This window comes from Amborella trichopoda, chromosome 3 (assembly GCF_054954075.1).
Source record: "Amborella trichopoda isolate Santa Cruz 75 chromosome 3, AtrichopodaSantaCruz75HAP2 v2.0, whole genome shotgun sequence".
Lineage (NCBI taxonomy): Eukaryota > Viridiplantae > Streptophyta > Magnoliopsida > Amborellales > Amborellaceae > Amborella > Amborella trichopoda.
Window position 1 is genome coordinate 33,931,715 of NC_142338.1, and position 26,277 is coordinate 33,957,991.

The 26,277-nt window shown below is 42.4% G+C and overlaps 1 protein-coding gene across 1 annotated transcript; it reads left to right on the top strand.

The window, feature by feature from the left end:
• Window positions 1-12,396: 12,396 nt before the first annotated feature.
• On the top strand, window positions 12,397-13,520 carry LHCB2.3 (photosystem II light harvesting complex protein 2.3). The gene has a single exon (XM_006856901.4). It carries the CDS (start codon window positions 12,492-12,494, stop codon window positions 13,296-13,298), a length of 807 nt encoding a protein of 268 aa, XP_006856963.1. The 5' UTR covers window positions 12,397-12,491; the 3' UTR covers window positions 13,299-13,520.
• The last annotated feature ends 12,757 nt before the right edge of the window (window positions 13,521-26,277 follow it).

Sequence of the window (26,277 nt, forward strand, 5' to 3'; positions counted from 1 at the left end):
GCACCATGTGGCAAGCTCCCTGAGAATAGGAGTCGTGCCCATTTGACTCTCTCAGTCTCTGTGCAAAGTTAGGCTCAAGGGGCCACTAGGGCTTCTTTGGCTTCGACATCTTGTACTTTTTTGAAGAAGGTGGCTCTGCCTTGGTTTTAGCTGCCAGGGCATCAACAACTGTTAGGAATCCTGCTGCATGTGCGAGAGTCTTTCTTAATCATTTCCATTGTGTTCTACTTATATTGGATCCTGCAAGTTCTCGGTATAGAGCCTCGAACTCTGAACATATCAAGGTTGTACCTGCAAGGAACATAGAAGAGGGAGAATGTGAAACATGAGAAGAAGAAGGAGAAGGGTTAGAAGGTGGGGGACTTTTAAGGTCGTTCCCCTCATCAGACCGATCTGGGCAGCTTTTTACGTCATCACCAGGGTTGGACGGGTGCAGGTGGTCTTTTAAGTCTTTCCCTTGCTTAGACTGTGGTGGAGTGCTCTTAACGTCATCACCCTGATTGGACGTATGTTGAGTGGGAGATGGCACGGGGACGTCTTCTTGACAGGACGAAGAAGGAAAAAGGATCGTGCTAGAGATGAAGTCCAGTAAAGTTGGCAGTGGAGGAAGGGGCCTGAGAAATTCCTGCTCAACTGTGGGTTGAGAGGCCTTGTTTCTTTAGTGAGTAGCCCTTAATGCCCGTCTTTTTCTGGTTTTTTGAGGTGATGGTTGATTCATCTCGATGTGTTGGCGAATAGCCCTAGCTTGGCGAACTGCTTCTCGCCTTAAAGACTTGAGTATGCTTCAGCCCTGGTATACTATCCATGACTGAGGAATCGAGGGTTCTAAGTTATTGATAAAAGGTCTTGCATTGGGAGATCTCCATGACTTGGGGGTCACTTACAGGGAGATTGTAAAACTCTTGACACTCCCCATATTTCTTTGCAAATATATCAAGGAAACTTGTGCATTCTGATAGGTAATAGCCTCTTATCTGATGGGATGGGCACCAACAATCTTATATCCCCTTAACAAGATGACGGGGGTGCCTTGCTTGCTTTAGTGTGATTATGCCTTCCTGAAGCATTATAATGAAGAAGGCGTAAAGGATACGGGGCATTTTGTCTTCCTCTTGGATAGTTATGACATGAGAGGCCTCGGCTGCCCCAAAGGCCTTCTTTAAGTCTTCAAGCTTTATCTGACCCTTCCTAATTAGGGCCTCGATAATATCCTTCAGTGTGTAGCAGTCATCTGTGGGATGATTGATCCTCCGATGGTAGGCACAATAATTCGTCTGAGTGTTAAGGCCAAGTTGCTCAGAGAATTTGGTTTCTGGAAGCTGAATCATATTCTGTTCAAATAATAACCGGAACAATGCAGGGACCCATTCCTTCTCGAAGGGGTAGACCTTGTTCTTATGCCTAGTGAAATAATCACCCCGATAAAGGTTAGCATATGGGGGAACCCGAATATACAACTATTGGTGCTTGCCAACTTGGGGTGTTACCTTTGCTGTGCTTACCCCTTTAGAGAGGTTCAAAGTTTGGGAGGCAGACTTCTTTGAATCAGCAATCATGACAGCTGCATTGATTATTCCTTTCTGTTGGCTGCCTCGTGTGTTATTCTGAGAGTTACCATTACCCCAATTATTTGCTGAACTTGTAGATGGTTGTCGTGTCGCACCATGGTGGCGTGATAGACTTTCTATGCGGATTGATTTAGAGATCAGCTCTGACATGGAGGTCGGATTAGAGGCCTCAATATGCAGAGCGATCTCGGGTTCCATGTTCTGCATGCAAGTTTGGACTGCTTCCTTCTCAAGTATAGGATTAGGATGGCGGGAAGCCAAGTTTCTCCATCTTAATATGAACTGACCTACAAGCTCACCTGGGTCTTAAGTCAGGGTGAGAATTGATGGTTTGAACCTCTCTCTCGACCTCATAGAAGAGTTGATAGAATAGCTTCTCCATCTTCTCCCACGGATCGACTGAGTTTGGAGTAAGTCAAGCATACCATTGAAATGCTGGACCATCGAGGGTCTCAATGAACTGTCAGAGAAGAAGTCTCCAATCAGCCACTGTTTCGCGACATGCAGCCTAGAAGTGGGCAATATGTTAGTTTGAGGACGTGGTTCCATTGAATAAAGGAAACTTCCCTTTCTTATAATTTGAGGGAAACAAGACCTGATCAATATACGAGGGGTATGACCTTTGATAACGCATTGCGCCCTATATCCTCGGGATTTACCTATTCTTTAGGCTATGGGTGACCATAGCCTCAATGTCTATCTGAAAGACTGGATGAGGGGCAGAATTGTCCTGTGAGGTAGAAGGAGGGGGCTGCCGTGGAGGTGCACCATCAGAGTGATGGGAATTGACCTCATGGTTAGCCGACTGGCGTGCGGCGTCAATACGATCGATCTTTTCCATCATCGCATGCACGATATCCTCAAACTTGTTCATGCACTCCTCTTGAGCATCATCGGGCTCACTTACGACCGTTACGCTGATTGTTTCACTATGGAGGTCGACGTTAGTGGCAACAGAGGGCTTGTGAACTTGACGGGTCGTACGTAGTAGGTCGGTCAGCAGGGAGCCAGCATGCCCTGACTGAACTCAAGTCTTGTATACTGATTGCTTTTGGATCGATTCTCGATGGTCTTGGGATCGTGGCTACTAAGTGGCTGGGTCTTTTTCTCCAATTGTAACCACATCATAGGGCTCATGGAGCTCTTCTTTGGGCTTCTTCGTTTGAAGGGGGTAGAAGGGATTCAGGTGAAGAGGGTCATCAAAATTGGTCGTTTAGACTGCCATGGTCACCTTCCTAGTCAAAATTTGGAGACCTCTATCGCATTTAGCTTTGAGGTTTTGATGGACCTTGTGCCAAACCAGTGATCTAGTTCGCGACTGGTCAGCTCTTCTTGCACAAGAGAGAGCTGTCTATATTAGGTGCGGCAATGGATGAGGGCCAGGAATGAGTCATCTTGGGCCAGGGAGAATGAAAGACTTGATCTTCCATCAGGTCGATGTCCCGAGGTCGCTCGAAAGACACGACTAAAGTGATGGGGCTGGTTCAGGATGATACTTTTAGGGAAAACCTTCGATTTCTAAGGCTTAAGGGGCTTGCTCGATGAAGGAGTGGGCCGGTCGATGAAGGAGTGGGCCGGAGCAGGGTTGACTCATAAGAAGGCTTGAGTCGAGGGCGAAAGGGTATTTGTGATGGCGACGCATGTGCGCCCCTTGAAGAAGGGTCACGGGTGACTCGGGGGTCAACCTGGGCTCGAGCAAGTGGTCTGGCATGTGTTTGCAAGAGAACACGTGTATGCTTGTCCCTTACAGCATGTGCTTTTGTGTGCAGAGTAGGAGGACGAGAAGGTCGTCTCCTGTGTACACAGGTTGGTGTAGTCATGACGTTGCCCAGAGCAGTGAGATGCATATGAGTAGCGTGCGTAGGACCTAGCCTTAACAGGTTTGATCTTGGACACGGTGTCGAGGTGACAGAAGGGTTGAGTGGGTAACCCAAGAGCCTTGTGATGTGTGTGAGGGATGGAGACCGTGGGGTTTCTGCCTCGACGTGTTGAGCCTCAAGGGATAGAGACTAATGGTGCAAAAATGTTGGGGGTAGCCCTAGGGTGACCCACAGAAGCAACAACAGCTTGTTTGCCTTTTGCAGAAAGGGTTGGGCAGCCTTCCGGCATACCTCGAGAACACGACCGACAAGTGACTTGCTGGTGGGTAGGTGCATGCTATGTGGGGCAATAGAAGTGCTGACAATGCAGGGCGCCTTCGTGGAGTTCCGCTAGAGCGAGGAGATGGGGAGTGAGGGATTTTTAGGTCCCACCTCACACCGGTCCAAGTAAAGACTTGGGAGATAGACAAGGGGTCTTTGCTCAAGAGGATGGTTGGGAACGAAGTTGAAGGAACTTGTTCCCTAGGGACACTCTCGAATACAGTGATAAGAAAATCCCTAATCCGGATAAATGGGTTACAAAACCCGCAAGCCATAATAAAATGTGAAAAGACAATGAAAGAAGATAATAAAAGAAGAAACTAGCCAAATAAGAACGATCTGACTAAGGGGTAGTAAGTCCCCAGTGGAGTCGCCGAGCTAGTTAGGTACCTCGATCTCGCCCTCCAGATCCTTTGGGGATCAGGAGGTACAAGTCTCGGGTTTCCAGGGAAGACCCAAGACATTTTTGAGATCGCTCTCTCGAGAACCTTGTTCGAAAACGGGGGTAGGTGTTACCAACCAGTGAGAGGAATTTAAAGGTGGGTTCGAGACTTACTCGGGTTGACTCGTGTGAGCGCCCTCTAAGATCACGAAGAAAGCCCCCAGTAATAAAACTAGATCGGAATCGCCTACCTTGGCTTGTATTCTTCTTATTTTCTGTTTTTCTACAATCACACAATATATGGTAAAGGTTATAAGACAGGTGGGTCAGACCTCACCCTTTTCCTCTTTGATGAACGTACACGAGCATGCGCATTCAAAAAGAAGAAAGAAAAATGGGGGCGGTGAGAAGAATTCGACTAAATGAGAGGACGAAGGGGTGACATAATTAAGGCTGCGAGGAAAGGATAAGAAGAGAAGAAGGGAAAGAAGTAAGGAGGGAGAAGAAAGGAAGAGAAGAGTATGAAAGGTAAGAGGAAAAAGGAGAGATAGGGAAAGAAGGCGCAACCGAGGTTAAACATTACGAACTGTGTTTAGAAGGAAGAGAGATAAAATGCAGTCGGCGTTAGGCCTCGTTAACTATGTTGTATAGAGGAGAAGAGAGAGAATATGCAGTCAGCGTTAAGCTTCACTGATTATGACAGAAGAGGAGAGAGAAATCCAATTAGTGTTGGGCTTCATCGATTGACAGAAGAGGAGAGATAAACCAGTCAGCACTGGGCGTCACTTACTGCAGAAGATGAGGGAGAAATCCAATCACTACTGGCTTTTACCTACTGACAGAAGAGGAGAGAGAGAAAACCAGTCGACACTGGGCTTCATCGACTGATAGAAAAGGAGAGAGAAATACAGTGGCACTGGGGGCATCACCAATTGATAAAAGAGGAGAGAGAAATTCAGTCAACACTGGGCTTCACTGATTAACAGAAGAGGAAAGAGAAATCTAGTCGGTGTTAGGCTTCGTCGACTGATAGAAGAAGAAAGAGAAATCCTGTCGACGTTACGCTTCACTGACTGACATAAAAGAAGAGAGAAATCCAATCAGTGCTAGGCTTTGTTGGTTGTGATAGAAGAGAGAGAAAACCAACCAACGCTAGACTACGTCGATTGACAAAAGAAAAGAGAGAGAAAAGGGATAGGGGAAGAAGAGAGGATGAGAGAGAGAGAGATAAAGATGAGAAGAGAGATGAGAGAGAAAGAGATAAAGATGAGAACAGAGGAGGAGAAAGAAAGAGAGAGACAAGAAGAATAGAGAGAAAGAGATAGATAAAGATGAGAAGAGAGGAGGAGAGAAAAAGAGATAAAGATTAGAAGAAGATAGAGACGAGAAAAGAGAGAGAGATAGAGATGAGAAGAAGAGAGAGATAGAGATAGAGATGAGAAGAAGAGAGAGATAGAGATAGAGATGAGAAGAAGAGAGAGATAGAGATAGAGATGAGAAGAAGAGAGAGATAGAGATAGAGATGAGAAGAAGAGAGAGATAGAGATGAGAGGAAGAGAGAGAAAGTGATAGAGAAGAGAAGAGAGAAAGAGGGGAGGAGAGAGAAAGAGGGGAGGAGAGAGAAAATTACCTGCCCAAAGAGTACCGACCTTTTTTTTCTCTCTCCTTTGTCCCTCTCCAAGGGTATCTCTCGCACATGCATACCCTTCACCCTAAAAGATGGATTTCTGGATTTTTCGAACGATCTATTGATATGCATGCCGTGTGATGGTACATGGATGATGTTTTGACCCCTGTCTCTGTAGGTCACCATCACAAGGGCCACACAGTCCCTCGGCTCACTCATCCGGGCATGTTCTCTGACCTCATCAAGGGCTAACCCATAAACCCTCATCGGTTTGTTTTTCATGTCCAAGTAACGTGGGTTCTTTCCAACCGACTAGCCTAGATCGTTAAGCACATATCGGTATCAGCAAACTATCATTTGCTTAGTATGGTCCATGAGGGGCTACACTCCCACTGAGTTCATGTTCCACTATATTATTTCATTTTACAAGCACGTAAAGGCTTTTAAAGGCCACATAAACCCAACAGCATCTTCAAATTTTATCATGGTAATTAATTTTGATGTAAAATGTTCTTAGGATTATCTCAAAATCTATGTTTATATCTAAAGATAAAATTTTCAATTCCCAAAATGGTTAAAATCAAGTAGATCTATAAACATATGGAAATCTTGAAAATGAAAGTATAGATAATATGTTGTAAAATGCACTATTTCTGAGGCTTAAAATTTTTTTATTTTTCATGGTCATACATCTCGATGTCGAGATGATCAATCAAAGGGTTTTTCAACATTTGTTTATAGTGCAAAATCAAAGAGATCTTCAGAGGAAGATCCCTCAGATCTGAACACCACAAACTGATTTAAAAAATAGATATTACAGAATGTGGGGAAAATCGATATCTGATATGAGGCCCAATCTATCTAGAAACGAGCAGATCTGTTCTCAAATCAGTGGCAGCACCAACATTGATCCGAACCCTAGGAGAGAGAAAATAGAGATATAAAGTGTTTTCTCTCTCTTAGGATCACACTTAACCTAGTAAACCCATTTTTTTGGATAAGTACATCTTGGTTATGTGAGTATATCCTCCCTAATGTTGGTTATGGCAGCACCAACATTGATAAGTACATCTTGGTTATGGGAGTCTATCTCCCTTACAACTGACTCATAAAACACTTTTCCTTTACTCTTTTGCCCTTTTGTTTTCTCTCCTCTCCTCATCACCGAATCCATTATTCTTTCCTTTTTCAAAATTTGGTCAAGAGAGAATGGCCAGTAACAAAAAAATATGACCTTAAAAATGAGATGCAATGGCGTCTTTGCTACTAGTTTCACATGATGTAATTCCTTGATGTAATTTTTTATTATTAATAAATTCAAATTAGTCCAAAGAGAGAGGATGTGATTCAAGAGGAAAGGAACTTCATCCCCACCTCCTTTCCACGTTTTTCAAGATGAGAAGACCACCATTAGCTTCATTTATCCTTAGCTTTTAAACTTGCTTCCTACTTCTGAATTGACAATTGAAATCTCAAAGTAACAAAAAAGGGCTGAATCTGAGATAGCATCACACCCTCCCCAACCTCCTTAATCTTCTTCAAAGCCTTCTTGGAGACCAGATTTACCTTCACAACGAGCAATGGCTTTGAATACTTCTCTAAAACTGTGAAGGATCCTTATCTGCTGGCATGGCTATATGAAGGCATTGGAGGTGGATTGGAGCTAATGCCTTAGAAGAGCACAATGTACAATGAATTCACTTCTTGAAATAAATAAAAATGGTTTCACTTGCTATCATTTTAAATATAACTCCTTTATTCAAAAAAAAAAACAAAACTTGACACATACCTCTATAGGAATAAAAGAGCACAATAAAGAAATAAGATAAAATGAATAAAATTGCCGAAGAATACCTCAAATGGACTTAGTATACCCCACACTGAGTCTCTTCCTTCCAATGGTGCTAGGGATCAATAGTCGGTCTCTTGATTCTACTATATATGACAAAATCGTCTTAAAGATATGAATCTCGATCTAGAACTAAATTGCTAAGGCCTCAATGCCTAGCCTTCCTTAAGCCTCTTGACTTAACCTTAGAGATAATATATATATATATATATATATATATATATATATATATATATATATATATATATATATATATATATATATATATATATATATCCTATGTGAAGCATGGCCCCCTTTCTAACCTTCTTATGAGAGAGAGAGAATTCCTAGTATGGGGTGTGCCCCCTTTCAAGCCACCAAAGAGAGAGAGAAACCTTGCTTGGGGTGTGACCCCCTAGAAGAGAGCTTGGAGAGAGCTCTATAGAGAGAGAAAAGACAAGATGAGAGGTGTTGAGAATTATGAGGGGAGAGTATCTATTTATAGATTTTTTATGTTTTAGTTGTCATCTTTAGTGAGATCAAATCTAGACCATTAATCTAAAGAGACTTATGGCATGAGAGATGTGAGCCATCTATTTCTTAGATCCACCATCAAGATTCAAGGAAATGTGCTAGAATCTTATCATCCATGTCCTAAATATATTTCGATGCAGGGAGAAAATAAAACTGGAACAATAAAAATAAAATAAAGAAAATCGTTGAGGGAATATACCAACTCTCAAGGTCTGCAAAGGAATCCACCTTAAAAACAAAATCTGCAAGGGAATTCACTCCATAAACAAAGTTTGAAAGGGAATCTATCCCAAAAAGATTTTATCACAAGATCAATTTTATTCAACTCTCACTGATCATTCTCTGATCTGTTTACAATAAGGGATCTTTTCCTTTTAAATAGACTTCAAAACAAATTAACAAATAAGAAAACCCCTCTCTCTAATAGACGAACCTTTCCCTTATCTCTCTTCTTTACCTCACGTGCCACCTAAAAACCTCTCTCCTTATTTTCTCTCTCTTCTCTATTTTTTCCTAAATTCTCACGTACCAAAATTTCCCAATCATTTCCCATAAATCCATCTCTATCTAAATCTCCTATAAATCTATAGATAAATCTCCTAAATCCATCAAAATAGGAGACCTAGATCCTTTTTCCCAATATTAAAACCAACCATATCCCCAATCCTCCTAAAACTCACTTCCTCACCTTATCTACATGCACTTCCTATAAAAAACTCAAAAAATAATAAAACTATAGTTTTGAATTTTTTTCCAATTTTTATCTGCATCATACTCCCATCAAATATTTAAATAAAAAAAATATTCCCATACCCTCTCTTTTCATGAACATTCATTCTTTATTCATTCAATCAAAAAATCTTGATTCACAAGGCATACAAAATTTCATTATATTGATTCCTAATGCACGAAGGCTTCATACAAAAATATAAAGCCAACAAGCATGAAGGCTATCTCACAATATCTAGTTTGTAAGCCCCCATGGGTGGGCGAGCCACCCTAGGTTGCCCCCTCATGGGCCCCACCCAATCTTCCATTGTGATTTAAATAGACCCCCATGTCATATGCCGGGTCCCATATATTTTAATAAATATTTTAAATTGATTTCTAGAATAAAATAAAATTTATTCATCTTTGATTATTTAAAACATTGAAAAATGATTTTATCTTAGTTTATAAATCCAAATGATAAAATAAACTATCAAGAGAATCACAAAAATTCAAATAATCATTCTTAAAATCATATAGCATAAAATTAATTAAAACAAATTAATTTTGATGGGAATCATATTCATACAGGTCAAGGAATTGTTAATATACGGGAACACTCCACCTTCAACAGTGGACCGTGGTCCACACTTGTCTCAAACAAACCCAGCGGTTCCTATTATCTACAGTCCACTGCAAAAGTTCATGATTGGGCCACCAAAGTCAGCCAATAGGCTATGGGATGTAATCCCGATCTATGAAATTCAAGTTCTTACCTAGAGACAAATCCATGGGGCCTTAGATCATAATGCAACCACAACTCTATGGTGCATAGGGATAATCTCTCGCACGTGTACATGCTTCACCCTTAATGGTGAATTACTATCTCGTTACGGCTATCTATGCATATGCTGTGTGATGGTTCTATGATTAGGTTTTAGCCTTATCTCTAAAGGCTAACTATCACACATAAGGGTTACACAGTCCATCGACTCACGCATCTGGGTAAACACCGACCTTCTTGAGGGTTAACCCACTGAACCTTCATCGGTTTTTACTTTACGCCTAGGTACGTTGGGTTTTCTAACTCGACTGACATATCAAGTCGAGCCAAATCTAAGTATCGACAAATAACATTTGTCTAATATAGTTCAAGAGAGGACCACACTCCCACTGAGTTTATGATTCACTATATAAAATGCTTATACATACTCTCATAAGGCCTTTTATGGCCACAAAAATCTAACAATATGAAGGCATAAGAGGTGTATTGAAGCTAATGAGGAGCTAATGGCCTAAAACGTTTTCTTGCAATTCTCAGTTCGGGCATCGTGTAAATGAGAATGAGCGTTTATTTAAATGAAGATAGAAAGAATTGGAAGATGGAGAAAGAGGGTTTTGGGGTGAGGGACCAAAGACTGCTTCAAAGAGAGGGATCCATACAAAGAGATAGAGGTTAAGAGAGGAAGGGGCTTGGAGACTCAAAGATTAGCTTTGACCTTTGTGAAAGCCAAAGGGAGAAACGGGATTGAGAGAGAAGCTTGGTTGAATGAAAGAGTATAAACGAATTTTCAAAAGAAAGTGTAAAAGGTGGTAATAAACACGATCATTCTCCAAAATAGAATGTGCATACGTATAGCTACGTCAAATCTTATTTTTTTGGTTGGCCTAGGAAACCACGACTCGTGGTAGGGCCATGCCGGCTTGAGCCAATGCCCGCCCAGTTCAGTAGGTCCGTCTGATTCAGTCTGTCCTCGGTTTCTTTGTTTATTTCGTTTGTATTTTTATATTTTAGTTGGCCCCAGCCCGGCCCTGTTAGCGCCACGGCCAGCCCCTTTAGGACTAGGATTGGGGAGCCTGGGCTAAAAAAATAAAAAACAAATAAAAAGAAAAAATAAATGAAAGGAGGGCCAGACTATCTCGGCCCAGGCCTGACCCTACCCTACCCTCAAGCCCCATGGTTGCCTATCCGTCAGGCCAGTTTTTGTGGCCAAGCCCTTGTCTTTGTTAAGGGTGGGTTGACAAGGCCGGGGCATCTAGCCCATTACCTGATCGGTGTGCAACTCAAGTTGAGGTAACGTCATTTTGCAAACTCGAGGAATTAAGCAATACCTAGCATTAGAGAGAGAGAAAACATTCAAGAATCAAGACGATTTTTCCACAGTAAATTTGTATACCAAGGAAGTTTGCTGGCCTTCAATCCCAAGTACCCTAATAACAAAGGTCATGCAGTCCCCGTTACCCAATCTAATAAAATACAATACGCAAAGACCAAAAATTTGAACTTTAGAAATAATTTTTTGCAACCCAGATAGGTTGGGTGGACCTTCACCTTATAGATCCGTGTTGGATAGTGGGATCACCTATCCAAATTGGCCCAAGTTGTTCCCAAAAAGATATTAAAAAGTAAAAAACTTAAACATTTAAATAGGGATTTATTGAGAAAGGGGAATTTAAGTGGGAACAAATATTAGATATGTTTAAATAAATATGCATATAAATTGAGGCATTTCAAGGGGACCAAACCAGTATCGAGACCTTTCTAAAATTGACTTAGTCCCAACCAATTTGTGACCTGGATCATTAAGTTCCCAATTGGTGAGTTTTAAAACATTGTTTAGAGAGGAAAAATAATTTGATAGGGCTGCAACCGTGTCAAAATAAGTAAAGCCTCACCTCCAAAGACATTGAAAATTGCAGTTCTAGATTTGAAATTTTTTCAAATCAAACATCTTGCCCTTGATCATTGTGGTTTGAAAGAAAAATATTTCAAGCCCTAACAATAATGCATATTGTAATATACTATCTAGACCATCTATTTCACCCTGAAATAAGTGTTCACATATCTACAGGATTTGTACGTTTTTTGAACTTCAAATTTCATAGTCAATATTAGAAATTGATTTCAGAGTTGTCATGAAAATTTCTAGTGCCCACAGTGCTTTCTGGATGAAGATTTGAGGTAAGGCTTTTAGTGCCCACAATGCTTTCTGAACGAGGATTCGAGGTAAGGCTTTATTTTATTTTTATAAAGCTATTATAGAAAAAAAAATTGTTTCATATGGGCTGGACAGCATTTCTACAATATGAAGTCTGGAGGTATAAAGCATCCATCTTCAAGATAGATGCAAATATGGGGTCCATCTAAAAACAAGTGTAAATAACGGTCCAAATTTTTTTTAATATAATTATTATTTGTAGTTTTCCTTCTTTTTTTTTATTTTATTTTATTTTTTTTTTTTTTTGACATTTTCATGATCTTCGTGTTAGGGATTATATATATTTTTAAAAATTAAGATCAAATTATATTTAAAAAATTTATTTATTGCCAAGCCCGCATTTCTACACTATGCGCCTGGCAGCGTAGAACCGTGTCGTTATTGAAATCGCGTAGTTTAGAAAAGAAGCCAAAATATTTGCTGTTCCCATGGAGATATAGCCGTTTCTCTCTCTCTCACTGCGTGGTGGAAAGGCTGCCAAGTGGTTGGCTGTGTAAGTTATGTAGTCCAATGGCCCAATGATAGACGACTTTGAGATTTCCTTGGATAGCTCCATGTCTATAATTCATCCAACTCAATACAATGGCCCTATAAAAGGGGGTGGGCAAGTGCAGGAGAGGAAAGCAGCACTTGCATCATAGTTGCTCTGTAAAGAGTGAGAGAGGGAGATAGTAGCCGGAATTAGGCAGAGATATAAAGCCATGGCGACCATGTCACTTTCTTCTTCTACCTTCGCAGGCAAGGCCCTCGCCCTCTCCCCTGCCTCCTCAGAGCTCCTTGGCTCCGGGGAGGGGCGAGTGAGCATGCGAAAGCCGGTTGGCAAGCCCTCAAAGGCCGTCTCCTCTGGGAGCCCATGGTATGGCCCCGACCGCGTAAAATACTTGGGCCCCTTATCCGGGGAACCCCCATCATACCTCACTGGTGAGTTCCCTGGCGACTACGGCTGGGACACTGCAGGCCTCTCGGCTGACCCAGAGACATTTGCGAAGAACAGAGAATTGGAGGTCATCCACTGCCGATGGGCAATGCTGGGGGCCTTGGGCTGTGTCTTCCCTGAGCTGCTCTCCCGCAATGGGGTGAAGTTTGGGGAGGCAGTGTGGTTCAAGGCGGGGGCACAGATCTTTAGCGAGGGAGGGCTCGACTACCTGGGAAATCCGAGCCTGGTGCACGCACAGAGCATCTTGGCAATATGGGCCTCCCAGGTCATTCTCATGGGTGCGGTTGAGGGATACCGCATTGCAGGGGGCCCACTCGGGGAGGTGACCGATCCACTCTACCCCGGGGGCAGCTTCGATCCCTTGGGGCTGGCAGATGACCCAGAGGCTTTTGCGGAGCTGAAGGTGAAGGAGATTAAGAACGGGCGTCTTGCCATGTTCTCCATGTTCGGCTTCTTTGTGCAGGCCATTGTCACTGGAAAAGGGCCCCTCGAGAACCTGGCCGACCACCTCGCAGACCCTGTTAACAACAACGCCTGGGCCTACGCCACCAACTTTGTGCCTGGAAAGTGAAGAGGAACGGAAGACACACCCCCGAACCTTTTCTTTCCTGTTCTTTCTCCATTTGTGTACCTCACTGCAGCTGTTAATATGCTGCATCTGCTTTTCTCTCTTAGAATAATCAAATGTAAATGTGTTGTGTAACTTCGCCTCCTAAGTCCACTATGTTGTTGCAGAAAGTGTTATTAACACGTACCGATTCATGAGTGCAGTAATATGCATCATTTGATTCAATATCATCTCATTTACTCCTTGAGGTTGCACTATTTCATTATTAGCTGGAAAAGTGCATTTTGGATTTATGATTCAAACTTCAACTAGTTGTGATATACTAAAAGCATGATGAGGCCAACAAATTTGTTAACTGTTTTTTAGGGTGAAGAAACCACATCTGAAGTTTATATTTGATCGGACAAGGATTGTTTTTATTTTTATTTTTCTTTTAATTTTTAGTAATTTATTTGTATAGAGGAGCAGAGCTCCATAAGTACAATGAAGAAACAGAGGAAGAAGGAAGAAAATACAAGAAGTACTCCCTACTTCGAGGGATGACCTACAAAGACTTCCTAACACAACTTGTACCCTCACCTCGAAGGCACCTACAACTCCGATTGCCTAAGATCTCGCCTAAACCACATAAAAAACACTTCCAGAGAGATATTCCTACAAAACGTTTACTCCCAAACCCAAAATTCTCAATTGAACACTTCATAACTACCATCCGATCAATCATGACCTCACATGCTGGGGATGGGTTGGCATGCAATAAAAGAAGCATGAAACGATGCACAACCTAGACTAAAACAACGCCTAAAAAAAATACAAGAAGGGCATGGGGGCAAACAGGAGGATGGCGGCGACACACAACCAACGAGGCAACGACCAAATTAGGGAACAAAAGATAGGTCAAAAGAGAAACAAGGTAATGAGAGAGAGGAAAGGGGAAGACAATCACGCGAAAGAGCTAAAATGGAGTGAAGAAGGAACAAAGATAAGAGGGAGAGAAGGCCAGCTCCAACAACTCTCAAAAAAAACCATATTTACCACTCACATGAATTTCAAGCCACTGCAAGGGACTGAAATTCCATGATTGGGCTCACGAATGTCCCAATGGATACCGGTTCTTCAAATTCCTCAAGTCCAGTCCCTGAGGAATGATTAAAGACCACGAAAAGATGCTGATCCCTAAAATAGGGGTTATTCCATCTTAGGCGTTAAATTACTCAGGGGATAAGGGAGTTGAAGGGAGGGAAGGCGGCCGAAAACCAAAAATATGATATCAACGAAACATGGAAAACAATAAGAAGAGTGTTTGAAGGTATTTTTCATGACTTGTATACCCGGTGCAAGTAAGGAGAGAGCACTATGTGACCTAGGGCTACAGGTATCAGAACACATGTGGACTACAAAAGTACTGATTTGGAAGTGAAATTTTTGTCAGTCTCATAATGGCCAGAATGTATACAAGAATACAGCTAAGGCCTCTCCAACAATGCATGCCAAATTTTGTTGCAATCCGACGAGTTTAAGGTAGTGCATACGACAAAACAGTCTCGAGAAATTCGACATCCATCATGCCAAAATTGGACTTTGAACTACAACACTATTATCTGAGTGTCAAATAGTCTCCAGAAGATTGCCATTGGATTCTGAACATTAGAAAACCTCCGGGTACCAATTTTTGGTGCATTTGGATGCTATTACGGTGTGCCCTCGGCAAACCAGTTTCCATTAATAAAAATTGTGCATCACCAATTCGGGGGCAAACTTCACAAGGTCATATCTTCTTCATCCCGAGATAGATCGAACCCAAATTTTGGGAGCATGTTCGTCTCGTCAACATAGTCGATATGTGGCACGCACGGTGACATTGCCCAAGCCGAGAGAAATCAAAGAGAAAAATTCGTCGAAAAATCCCAAAAGTAGCAGAGAAATTCCAGCAACATGTCCCTCCGATCAAACCCCCGCATCAAAGTGCTCGCGATTCAGATCGAAGCAAAATCAGACCCGTTACGACTACAAGGTTGAGAGCTTCCTCCGGGTCGAACCTCGCATGTGATGGACTATCAGATTCACTAGAAATCAGTGATAAACACAAACAAATTTCGGCCACCGAAATCCAAATTCTGCCTAGAGTTTTCAATTTGGAAAACGGTCATTTGTGCACCAAATCGGGCCGTTCTTTTTATAGAACAATCATGGCAACTTGCTCGTTACGTTACAATCGCGAAATCAATGAAAAACACTGAGAAACAGGCTGAATCTTAAAACTAAGATTGCACATTTTTCTATGATTTTATCGCGTCATGAGCTTGGTTCAAAACTCAAATCCATGGCTCGAAATCGGTACCAAAACGAGTTGAAGGAGCCATCAAAAAGGATAAAGAAGAATTGGATTCTTAGTAAGAGATGATATGCTATTCAAAAAGTCCTTCGATGACATCATTCTACGGTGCCTCGATCAGCCAGAAATTGACCAAGTACTACAGAGTTGCAGAATGAAGGAGGTCATTCTAGGGCAGCCGCCTTAGCTCAGAAAATCAGGCACCAAGGCTATTACTGGACCACCATGGCTGAAGACTGCTGGAAGTTCGCTAAGAGGTGTCCCAAATGTCAATTCTATGGAGATCTCATCCATGCACCGTCCGTATCACTCAACTCAACACCACCTGTATGGCCCTTCGTCATGTGGGGTCTTGATATCATTGGAATGATTTCACCAAAAGCCTCAAACGGCCATCGTTTTATATTAACAGCTACAGAATACTTCACCAAATGGGTAAAGGCCGCATCATTTGTTAAAATTGAAGGCCAACATGTTGCCCATTTCATAAAGAACAATAGCGTATTCAGATTCGGTGTTCCTGAGTCAATCATCACTGACAATGGATCCAATCTAAAAAATGAAAGGTCAGTAAGGTGTGCAAAAGGTTTGGAATAACACAGAAATTCTCCACACCTTACTACCCTCAAGGAAATGGACAAGCAGAAGCCACAAATAAAGGACTTCTTAGAATCATAGACAAAATAATATAAGGTGGGAAAGATTGGCACGGAAAGCCCCATGGGCCTACCAGACAACTGAGAAGACTCCTACTGGCATACTCATTGGTGTATGGTATGGATGCAATGCTACCTATCGAAATTGAGATACCATCTCTCCGAGGCCTTATTCATAAAAATTCAGATGAGGAACAAAAGATCGAAGCACAGATAGCTGCCCTCATTAACTTAGATGAAGAACGACTACGAGCAACACATGATATCGTTGCTTACCAATGTAGAACCGAGAGGGCACACCAAAGAAAAGTTATTCCTCGACAATTCAGAGAAGGAGACATGGTACTCAAGAAAATCGTCCACACTCCTGCAAATCCACACCCTTTAGGCAAGTTTAAACCTAATTGGGAGGGGTCATTCGTGGTTACCCAAGTGCATACAGGCAATTATTATAAGATAAAAAATCAGAAGGGGTACGAACTCAACGACCCCATTAATGCAATATATCTCATAAAATACTACTCGTAACAGGCTAAAAAACGTTGTGAAAACTTGAAAAGGCTTCACAAAGAAAAATAAAAAAATAAAAAAACAAAAAAATGGACATGGTGAAAACCTGAAAGGCATCACGGATAAAAGGAATAACAAGAACTCCAAGAAGGAGCTTTTGATGCAAAGCACTCAAGTACAAACAAGTACTTGCAAGTTCCAATAATACTGCACAAGCAGACCCTGAGGATGAAGACTCCTCCTAAAACCCCGTAGGTTCTCAACAGAACCAACTCAGAAAGATGTAGGAGGGTGACATGAATGGAAAATCGAAGTGATTTTGAAAAACCCTGGAAAACGTCGAGACCCCTCCAAGATGGAAGCTCGGCAATAATCCAGAGAACTCTTCATGAATCCGTGAAGCATAGGATGAAAGCTCTAAAGGTAAAAAGACAACTTCAAGACCTTTGAGTTCTCACGATCCCACAAGGAAACCTTTTCATCATCTTTGGGTAAAACATAATAAAGAAAATAACCACCAAAGGGGCCACGGGTGGCAAAACTGTATGACCCATCTCTTTTGAAACTGTTGTTTCAATTTGACTGTTAAAATCATCCATTTTCAAAAGCTTTTTCCTTTTATAAGGGACTTCCTCCATCACTACAAGAGGCTAAACTGTTAGTCAATCTGGCCTTGTTATCGAAACCAACTTCCTACGCCTGTTATGAAAGCTTGAAACTATTCAGGCACTCCATGGTTGTATGAGTATAACTACCAACTACCACATATAAGAGATGGGTGAACCTTGCCAATGACGATATTGGCTAGTCTGGGAGCGTTCTTCTCTCGACTAGATCCCCTAAGGCAAAATGAGGCAATCTCATCCCTGTGTGTGCGTATGATGATCCAATAGTGGGAAATTCGAGATAAAAGACCCTACAACTAGGGGGAGCGAGTTTATAAAAATTCAACTTGAAAAGTGTGTGCGAAGAAAATGTTCTACTTTACTTAGACAAATCAGTGGCACACGTGAAAATAAATATATACCCCACAATTGAGGCAGTAAAAAAAAAAGAGAGAGGGGGAAAGCATGGGAACAAGCAAGATAAACGAAGAAAGGAGAGAGTCATATATTTATATGTACTTCAAGGTCCATAATGATCTCCTATAAAAAAGAAAAAAGAAAAAAAAAAAAGAGAGACGAATGTCACTTCTTTGATAATGATTCCTCCTCGACCCCTGTTGAACGACTGCTTGCCTCTCAGACCCCTTGTCAACTGAGTAGATGCCCGAGATTGTGACTGACTCCGAATAGAAGATGGTAATGGCACCCTAACATAAGGATTCACATCTGCCAAAGAAGGGTTGCCACCTACAGCAATAGGAGTCCTGACAGTTTGCCACACTTGTCCATAAGACCCTTCGTATCCTCTTTAAGCTCGTGACATTTGTCTCTGGCCGAATTATGTTAAAACAACAACATGAAATGAGAGAGATTATATTATGTATATATATATATATATATATATATATATATATATATATATATATATATATATATATATATATATATATATATATATATATATATATATATCTCGCATACCCTCTCCTATTGGTACCTATCTACTCGTCTCTCTAAATCTCTAATGCGGTTGAGAGATGGTCCAGGAAGGGTAGGAGCAACAAAAGAGGAGGATGGTACTGATCGTACTCTCTCTAACTCGACCCGGACGCTTTCTAGCTCATCCCTCATGGAGTCACGCTCCACCACCACCCCATCGAAATTTTGGAGCAGATGCTCGAAATCCTTTGCTATCAAATCCCGCTCTTCAATCGCTGAATCACACTAACCACTAAGCGAAGTGATTTCATCATTAGACGATCGACCCACATCAAGGTAAGCAGCCCTCAGCTCCCGCATCATTCCCTCACCATGATCGACCAGAGTGGCTATATCCCTCAAGATATCCTTATATGTATCCTCATATTGAGATAGGGAGATACCCTCCTCCTCCTGCTCGCCAATAACTCCGGCAGCCCTACTCCATTCCTCTATCCAAGGAGCCATCTCTCTCAGATAGACATCCTCATCGGCGGTGCGAACCAAAATGGGAGTCCAGAGCAGGGTAATCTCATAGGACGTCTGAGGAAGGCCAAGCTGACGGCAGACTCGACCAGGAAAAGTGGGCATCACCAGAAACAGCAGGGACGGGCTCGACTCTCATGGGAGTCCAGTCGATCTGGAAATAAAAACAAATAAAGTTATGTCAAAGTTGAATAAAGAAGGAAGAGGGGAGGGGGAATAAGCAGAAGAAAATAAAGAAAGAAAGGATAAAAGCACATAACTCACCTCCCCTATGGCCTGAGTGTCTAAGAACAACGAGTAATACAATCGCAAAGGGAGCCTCTTAGAATCCCACACTCTATACGACCAGAAATGAATCGTCGGGAATTATGGGGCCAGTCGACCGAGAAGAGGGTGAGGTATGGTGATGTGCTCCCATGCCCAGACCTGAAGGAAGATTGCACAACCCCCAAGTAGCGGTCTCCTCTGGCCACACTACAAAGGTGATAATGCAGCCAGCCCACGATCGCTGGACCCCATGCCACTTGCTCCAAGTAATCTAGCTGCCTAGTCGCCCAAACAACTAACAAATGGGCTCGACCCTTCGATCTATCCACAAATAAAAACTCCCCAAAGAGGACCATGATCAATGGTCAGATCCACCTCCTCCTGGAACACCTTCGGCTCGTCCTCGATCATAGCCTGCTCATGCACATCCCGGATCCTCTCTCTCTCTCTCTTTCTCTTGCCACTCCTCATCAGTAAGTGACACCAGAGGAGGAATCGTATCCTCATCAAAAAATGGGCTCCCATCACCAAGATCGAGAGTATTGCGCCCAACTCATTCTACATCCCCTGATGATCGATCATCACCTCTGGTCGAAGGATGACTAGTCTCATCCTGCACCGACTCACTCATCCTGGCACTATCCTCCTCCACAGGGGCCTTCCCCCTATGGGACAGTCTTCTACCCATGGAAACTGAAACCTAGGGAGCACAGCCACCCATCATCCTCTCTACACAGTGGGATACTCTAGTAAATTCCCACCTTAGCTTCCCAAGGTGGATCTCTGAATCATGCCTTCCCCTGATCTTTTCAAAAGGAATACCTAGTAACTCCTTGCAATCAGAGGCATCACTGGTAGACATTCCGGGGGAAATACTCAAGAAAGGCTCACCTACATCGCAGCGGAATGGAACAGGTCTCCGGTCTATATCGGAGACAAAACTCCATAATCAAAGCACGATCTAAGCTAAAAGGCCTGATCCGGCAAACCTCTCATAAATCAATCCGGGTAGGAGCCTTCCTCTGCCAAGGAGTAAACAACGTGGCCCATTTTTGAATAGCAAATAGATGAGATCTACAGTCAACGAAGAACCACTACAAATTTATATATGTATTAAAAAAAAAAAAAAAAAAAAAGAAGGGGGAAGGAGTCATCAAGTTCCAGCCATCAAGTTCTCATGCTTCATAAACAAATTTTTTTTTTCATTTGGGCGGCACGAGACACGACCTGTATATATATATATGGGCGACACGAACCATGTCGCCCAACCTTGGGCTGAATGAGGCATGTCATCAAAAAGCTCATTTAATAATAATAATAAAAATTTGCATATGGGCGGCATGCCTCGTGCCGCTTGGGTGACATGACTCATATTGCCCACCTCATTTAATAATAAAAAAAAAGAGGTGTTTTCTTGGGGCGACACTAGGTGTGTCGCTGAACTTGGGCGACACCACCTGTGCCGCCCCGGCGACACCACCTGTGCCGCCCGGGCGACACCACCTGTGCCGCCCGGGCGACACCACCTATGTCGCCCAAGTTGTTTTTGGAAAAAACTGCCCATCGCTCAAGATTTGAGCCCTTATGGTCAATTTTTGGGTTTTTTTGTTTTAAAAAAATACGTTTTGGATGAAAATTCCCCTCACTCTAGATACGAGCCCCTGGGGTCATTTTTAGGTTTTTAAAAAATATATTTTGAAAGAAAATTTTTATTTTTCAAAAGTTTCAAAGGTTCCCTAGTGGCATGAGCCTAAAAGCCAACCAATCTTTCCAAATAAAAAAAAGATTCAAAAACATTCCATATGTAAAACATTCCATATGCTCCTTGGTGGCATGAGCCTAAACTGGCAATCGACTTCAAAATATTTTACTCCTTGGTGGCATGAGCCTAAACTGGCAATCGACTTCAAAATATTTTGCTCCTTGGTGGCATGAGTCTAAACTGCCAACCAATTTCAGAAAAAATCTTTTTTTCTACGGTGACATGAGCCTAAACTGCCAACATGATTCAGATCGTCAAACTCGTGTGATGTTAAAAAAGCGAGCTAACACGTCAAACTCATGCAACGTTAAAAACCGGAGCTAACGCATCAAACACATGCGACATTAAAAAAAAATGAGCTAATACGTCAAACCCCCTATGATGTAAAAGGTCGGGTGATCTAGTTCAACGTCAAACTCGTGTGATGTAAAAGAGTTGAGACAGGTACTGTCTATCCCAGTATGAGATAAAAGGTCGGGTGTATGGTCCATTGCTGCATGACATTAAACTACTTAGAAGGCTCTATGATTGTAGGAGTTAAAACTGCTAACCAACCTTGTTTTTCAAAATATCTTTCTCTTTTCAAAATTTTCACTATATGTCTTGTGATTTCAAAAAATTTAATTACTTTGTTCAAATCGTAGCCTGTCCCTGTTCTGAGTTCTGTTTCAAATCCCTTCCTACATTCAAAAATTTCTAAAAAAACTTGTAAAATGAAGGAGCAACAACACCTTTATATGATGAACACCATGTTGCTGCCTCACCTCTCTATTCGGAATGGCTCAGACAAGTCTCATCCTATATAAAGCCTTTTCATATAGATAGCCTTAGGAAACCCTCAAGGAAATCAAAGAAATTGCCAGGGTTAAAAAATTTCAAATTGAGAAAACCCTTGAGGTCAAGTGGCATGGCTGTAAAATCCACCTCGAGTTTTAAGCTTGTGTAGCTCACCGATACCTCACGTCGAAAACCCCAGGATGGAAATTCCCTAGGTGAGTGAGCATGGGATTCCAATGGCTTGGAGGGATAATTAGTATGCCATCTACTCAAATGACATCGAGATGACATTCGTCTTTGACATTCTCCTACCCCTCAAGGGACAGGGAGCCTCAGAGAGTCTATTGTTGCTACTTACTTATCCCTCAAAGAACAGGGAGTGTGCGTTCGCCTACCCCTCGAAGGACAGGGAATGCCAGAGTATCTACTTCTTTGCCATCACCTATCCCTCGAAGGATAGGGAGTGCCAAAGAGGGGCAACTGTAGACACCCCATTTTAAATCTGACAAATTCTATGGTTTCTTGAACCCTTAGGACCACACTTAACCTAGTAAACCCAAATCCATAGTTCACATAGTCTACCTTATGATCCGGAACTAGTTTGTCTGCTCGGAACCCTACAGAACTATTTTGACTCAGATTTGTGTAAATACCCTGTTTTACTAAAAAAATCATTAAAAATAGTAAAAAAAAACCCGTTTTGACCCAAATTTTCTCTGAGAGCTTCACAAGAGTTTGAGGAACACACCAGAAGTGAAAAATCTCAATATCGATAAAAATTAGTGTGTGCGACATGGATTTGTTGGTTACGGGGATAACTCTGCCCCAACAAATCCCTCATTGATAAAAACCATTTTGGGGATCATTTGAGCGAACGTTGGAACAAAAAATCTAGGAGACGTTTAGAAACCTGTGAGACTTTAGAAACTTTAGGCTGAAATGATAAATCTGAGAGATACAGAGATAACCTTTACCCCGCTCTGCACTTTAAACCTCAACTTACCCTAGATCTGAACTTAGGGTATAACCATCTCAAAGACTTGCTGATTATCAACACATGAATCAGAAGGGCAAAGAGGAATTGGTTCTGATACGGGCGACCCCAAAGGCTTGGGAAGCCCGGGCCATTCGACCCTGTCCGGTAACATTTCTTCCCATTTTACTATTATTTCTTTGTTTTCTTCACTTAATTTTGATCTGAATTTGGTTATTTTGATTTAAAATCATATTTTAAATGCTTTTGATCAAGCTGGCTCCACCACAGATATGAGAGCAGATCTGACATCAGATCTGAATTCGATTGATCCCACTTTCTTACCATTAATTTTCATTTCATTTATCAATTTAAAGCGTCAGATCAAACTGATCTACATTCACAGATCGCTTCGATTTTGCACTGTAAACACCCCTTCTGAGTTTACCAGTATATAGGCCCCATTTAGCAAGATTATGAAGGGACCTTCCCACTTGGGCTCGAACTTTCCCTTGCAACGTCTATGCATGACAATTGGTCTCCTGACTGCTAGAACTAGGTTCCCACGGATGAATGAGTGAATCCCGACAGATTTATCAAAGGCTCTCTTCATTCTTCCTTGATTGATTTATCAAAGGCTCTCTGCTGAGCTTCCAACCTATTTTCATCCAGGGCATCTAACTCTTGATAATGAAGCTTGACCCTCTTGTCTTTAGTCAGTCCCTGTTGTATGGCGACATGGAGAGAGGGCAATTGAACCTTGAGGGGTAAGACTGCCTCATCTCCATAGACCAAGGAATAGGGAGTAAAGTATGTAGCATTCTGATTAGTAGTGCGGTAGGCATATAGAGCTTCATGTAGTTTTTCATGCCAGTTCTTTCTTAACTTTGAGACTGACTTCCAGAGCAACTCGCACATGGTATTATTGAATGCCTCAGCTAACCCCGCTCAAGGGTGGTACATGGTTGAGTACTTCCACTCAAAACCAAACTGGTTAACGAGGCGATCAATATGATGGCTTATGAATTGATGGCCGTTATAAAAAATTATCTAGTCCAGAACTTTTAATAGGTATATGATATGGTGACACACGAAATTGGCCACCGTGGTCCCAAGAACCTGCTTGAGAGGGATCGCATCAACCCACTTAGCAAAGTAGTCTGTCGCAGCTAAGATGAAGGTGTGACCCAAGGCAGAAGGGTCAATAGGCCCTACAGTGTCCATACCCCACTGGGCAAAGGGCCATGATGGCACAGTAGAATGGAGGGGCTCTAGAGGCTTGAGTGCATTAGGCACACTTGACATCTTTTAGCATAGTTTTGGCCATCAGCTACCATTGAAGGCCAATAATACTGAGCCTGTGTTTGTGCTCATAGAGTTTAGGGCAAGATTGATGCAGCCCACAAATACCTGAATGCCCTTCCTCCAATACTTTATTTGCCTCTTGTGCATCGACACATCTGAGGAGAATTCTATCAAATGATCGGTGAAATAGAATATCCCCATCGAGAAGGGTATACTTGCTATACATCTGTCATATACCGTTGCGTTCTACCCGATCTTCAGGTAACCTCCCATGCTTTATGAAGTTCCTGATAAGTTCCCTCCAGTCTTCAATTTGTTCAACCTCTGTTCACAACCGGTCAAAAATTCTGGCTCCCTCCTCTTCATCTTGGATTCTTTTCCTTGTGATATTTCGTGCTCTGCCTTGATGACATTCTTGGCTGCAAGGAGCATTCCAAATGGATATGGTGGGCATTCGGGGAAGGCATCTCTCTCTTCGTCTACATCAACTTCGGTTCGCAAGTCGACATGTCTCCATTTAGTCACCCAAACAGGTGTGGGCCTAGGTGAAGACAATTGAATAGTGGCCCCGAATTTTGCTAGTGCATCGACCAGTGAGTTCAGTCTTCTAGGGACATGACTCAGGGAGAAATCGTCAAACTGGGCCATGTAAGACTTGGTCGTATCGTGATAAGGCTTAAGAGTATCCTTTCTTACAACGTAAATTCCCTTAAGCAGCCGAATAACAAGATCAGAGTCACTGAAGATGTTCAGCTACTCTAGGTCTAGCCCTTGGGCAATCTCCAACCCGATTATAAGGGCTTGATATTCAGCTTCATCATGAGAAAATGCTTCTGCAAGCGAGAAGGATAGAGGGATCATTCCACCGTCAGGAGTCAGGAACACAACTTCGACCCCCCCTTTATCAGATTGGAATGCTCTGTTGAAATATGTCTCCCATGGCCTTGTTAGCATTGCACAAAAAACTTCTTCATCTGGGAGATCACTTGACAAGGGAGACTCTGAAGGGACTGGGTGAGCTGCGAGGAAGTCTACTAGGGCTTGTCCTTTGACAACTTCCTTTAGTACATGCGTGATGTCAAAGTCCATCAACAATAATGCCCATTTGTCCAAGCGTCCTGACAAGCACGACCGGGTCATAAGGAACTTGACCGGGTCTGCTCTTGAGATCAGCCTGACTTGGTGACCAAGCAAGTAATGGCAAAGCATTTGTACTGCAAAAATCAAGGCTAGGCACATCTTTTCCATGGGAGGGTAATTCTTCTCGACCCATTGCATCCTGCGGTTGAGATAATATAGTGTTGTCTCTTTTCCCTCATCGTTGTTTTGTGCTAGGAGTGCCCCGAGTGCATTGTTCAGAGGGGTCTCATAGAGGATAAGAGGTTTTCCTAACACCAGAGTACTAGAGGGTTCAGCAAGTACCGCTTGATGTCATCAAGTGCAGCTTGACACACCTCATCTCAGATGAAGGGGGTGCCTTTCTTCAAGAGATGGGAAAAGGTCTTGCATCGTCCCTAAAGGTTCGAATGTAGGCCAGTTGTCCTTGAAGGGATCGGTGCTCTCGCAGAGTTGTAGGTGGTGGTGTTATGTCCTAGATCACCTTGATTTTGATTGGCTCAATCTCCAATCCTCGGTACCTCACAATAAACCTCAAGAATTTTCCTAATTGTACATCAAAGGTGCATTTCAAGGGATTCATCTTGAGTTGGTGATGTCAGAGCCGGTCAAATACCTTTTCAAGATCTTTCATGTGAGAATCCTTAGCTTCAAACTTCACCACTAGGTCATCCATAGAACTCGACCTCCTTGTGCATCATATCTTTGAAGATAATCATCATAGCTCGCTGGTACGTGGCACCGGCATTCTTTAATCTAAAGGGAATCATGGTGTAGCAAAAAACACCTTTTTGGGTCAAGAATGCGGTAGACTTTTTATCTTCTAGGGCCATTCTGATCTGATTATAACCAGAATAACCATCCACGAAGGAGAATATCTGGTAGTGGGCCATGGAGTCGATGAGCATCTCGGTAAGTGGTAGCGGGAAATCATCTTTGGGGCAGGTGGTATTCAAGTCGCGAAAGTCAATACAAACCCTGATTTGACATTCTTTTTTTTGAATGGGACAACATTTGCCAGCCATTTTGGGTATTTGACTTCTCGTATGAATCCAACTGTTCTAAGTTTGTTCACCTCAGCATCAATCTGCATCTCGAGATCAGGTTTGAACCACCTGGACTTCTGTTTTATAGGCTTGATGGAGGAATCAATGCCGAGACGGCGGACAGCTACCTCAGGATCTAGACCAGGCATGTCATGGTAATGCCAGG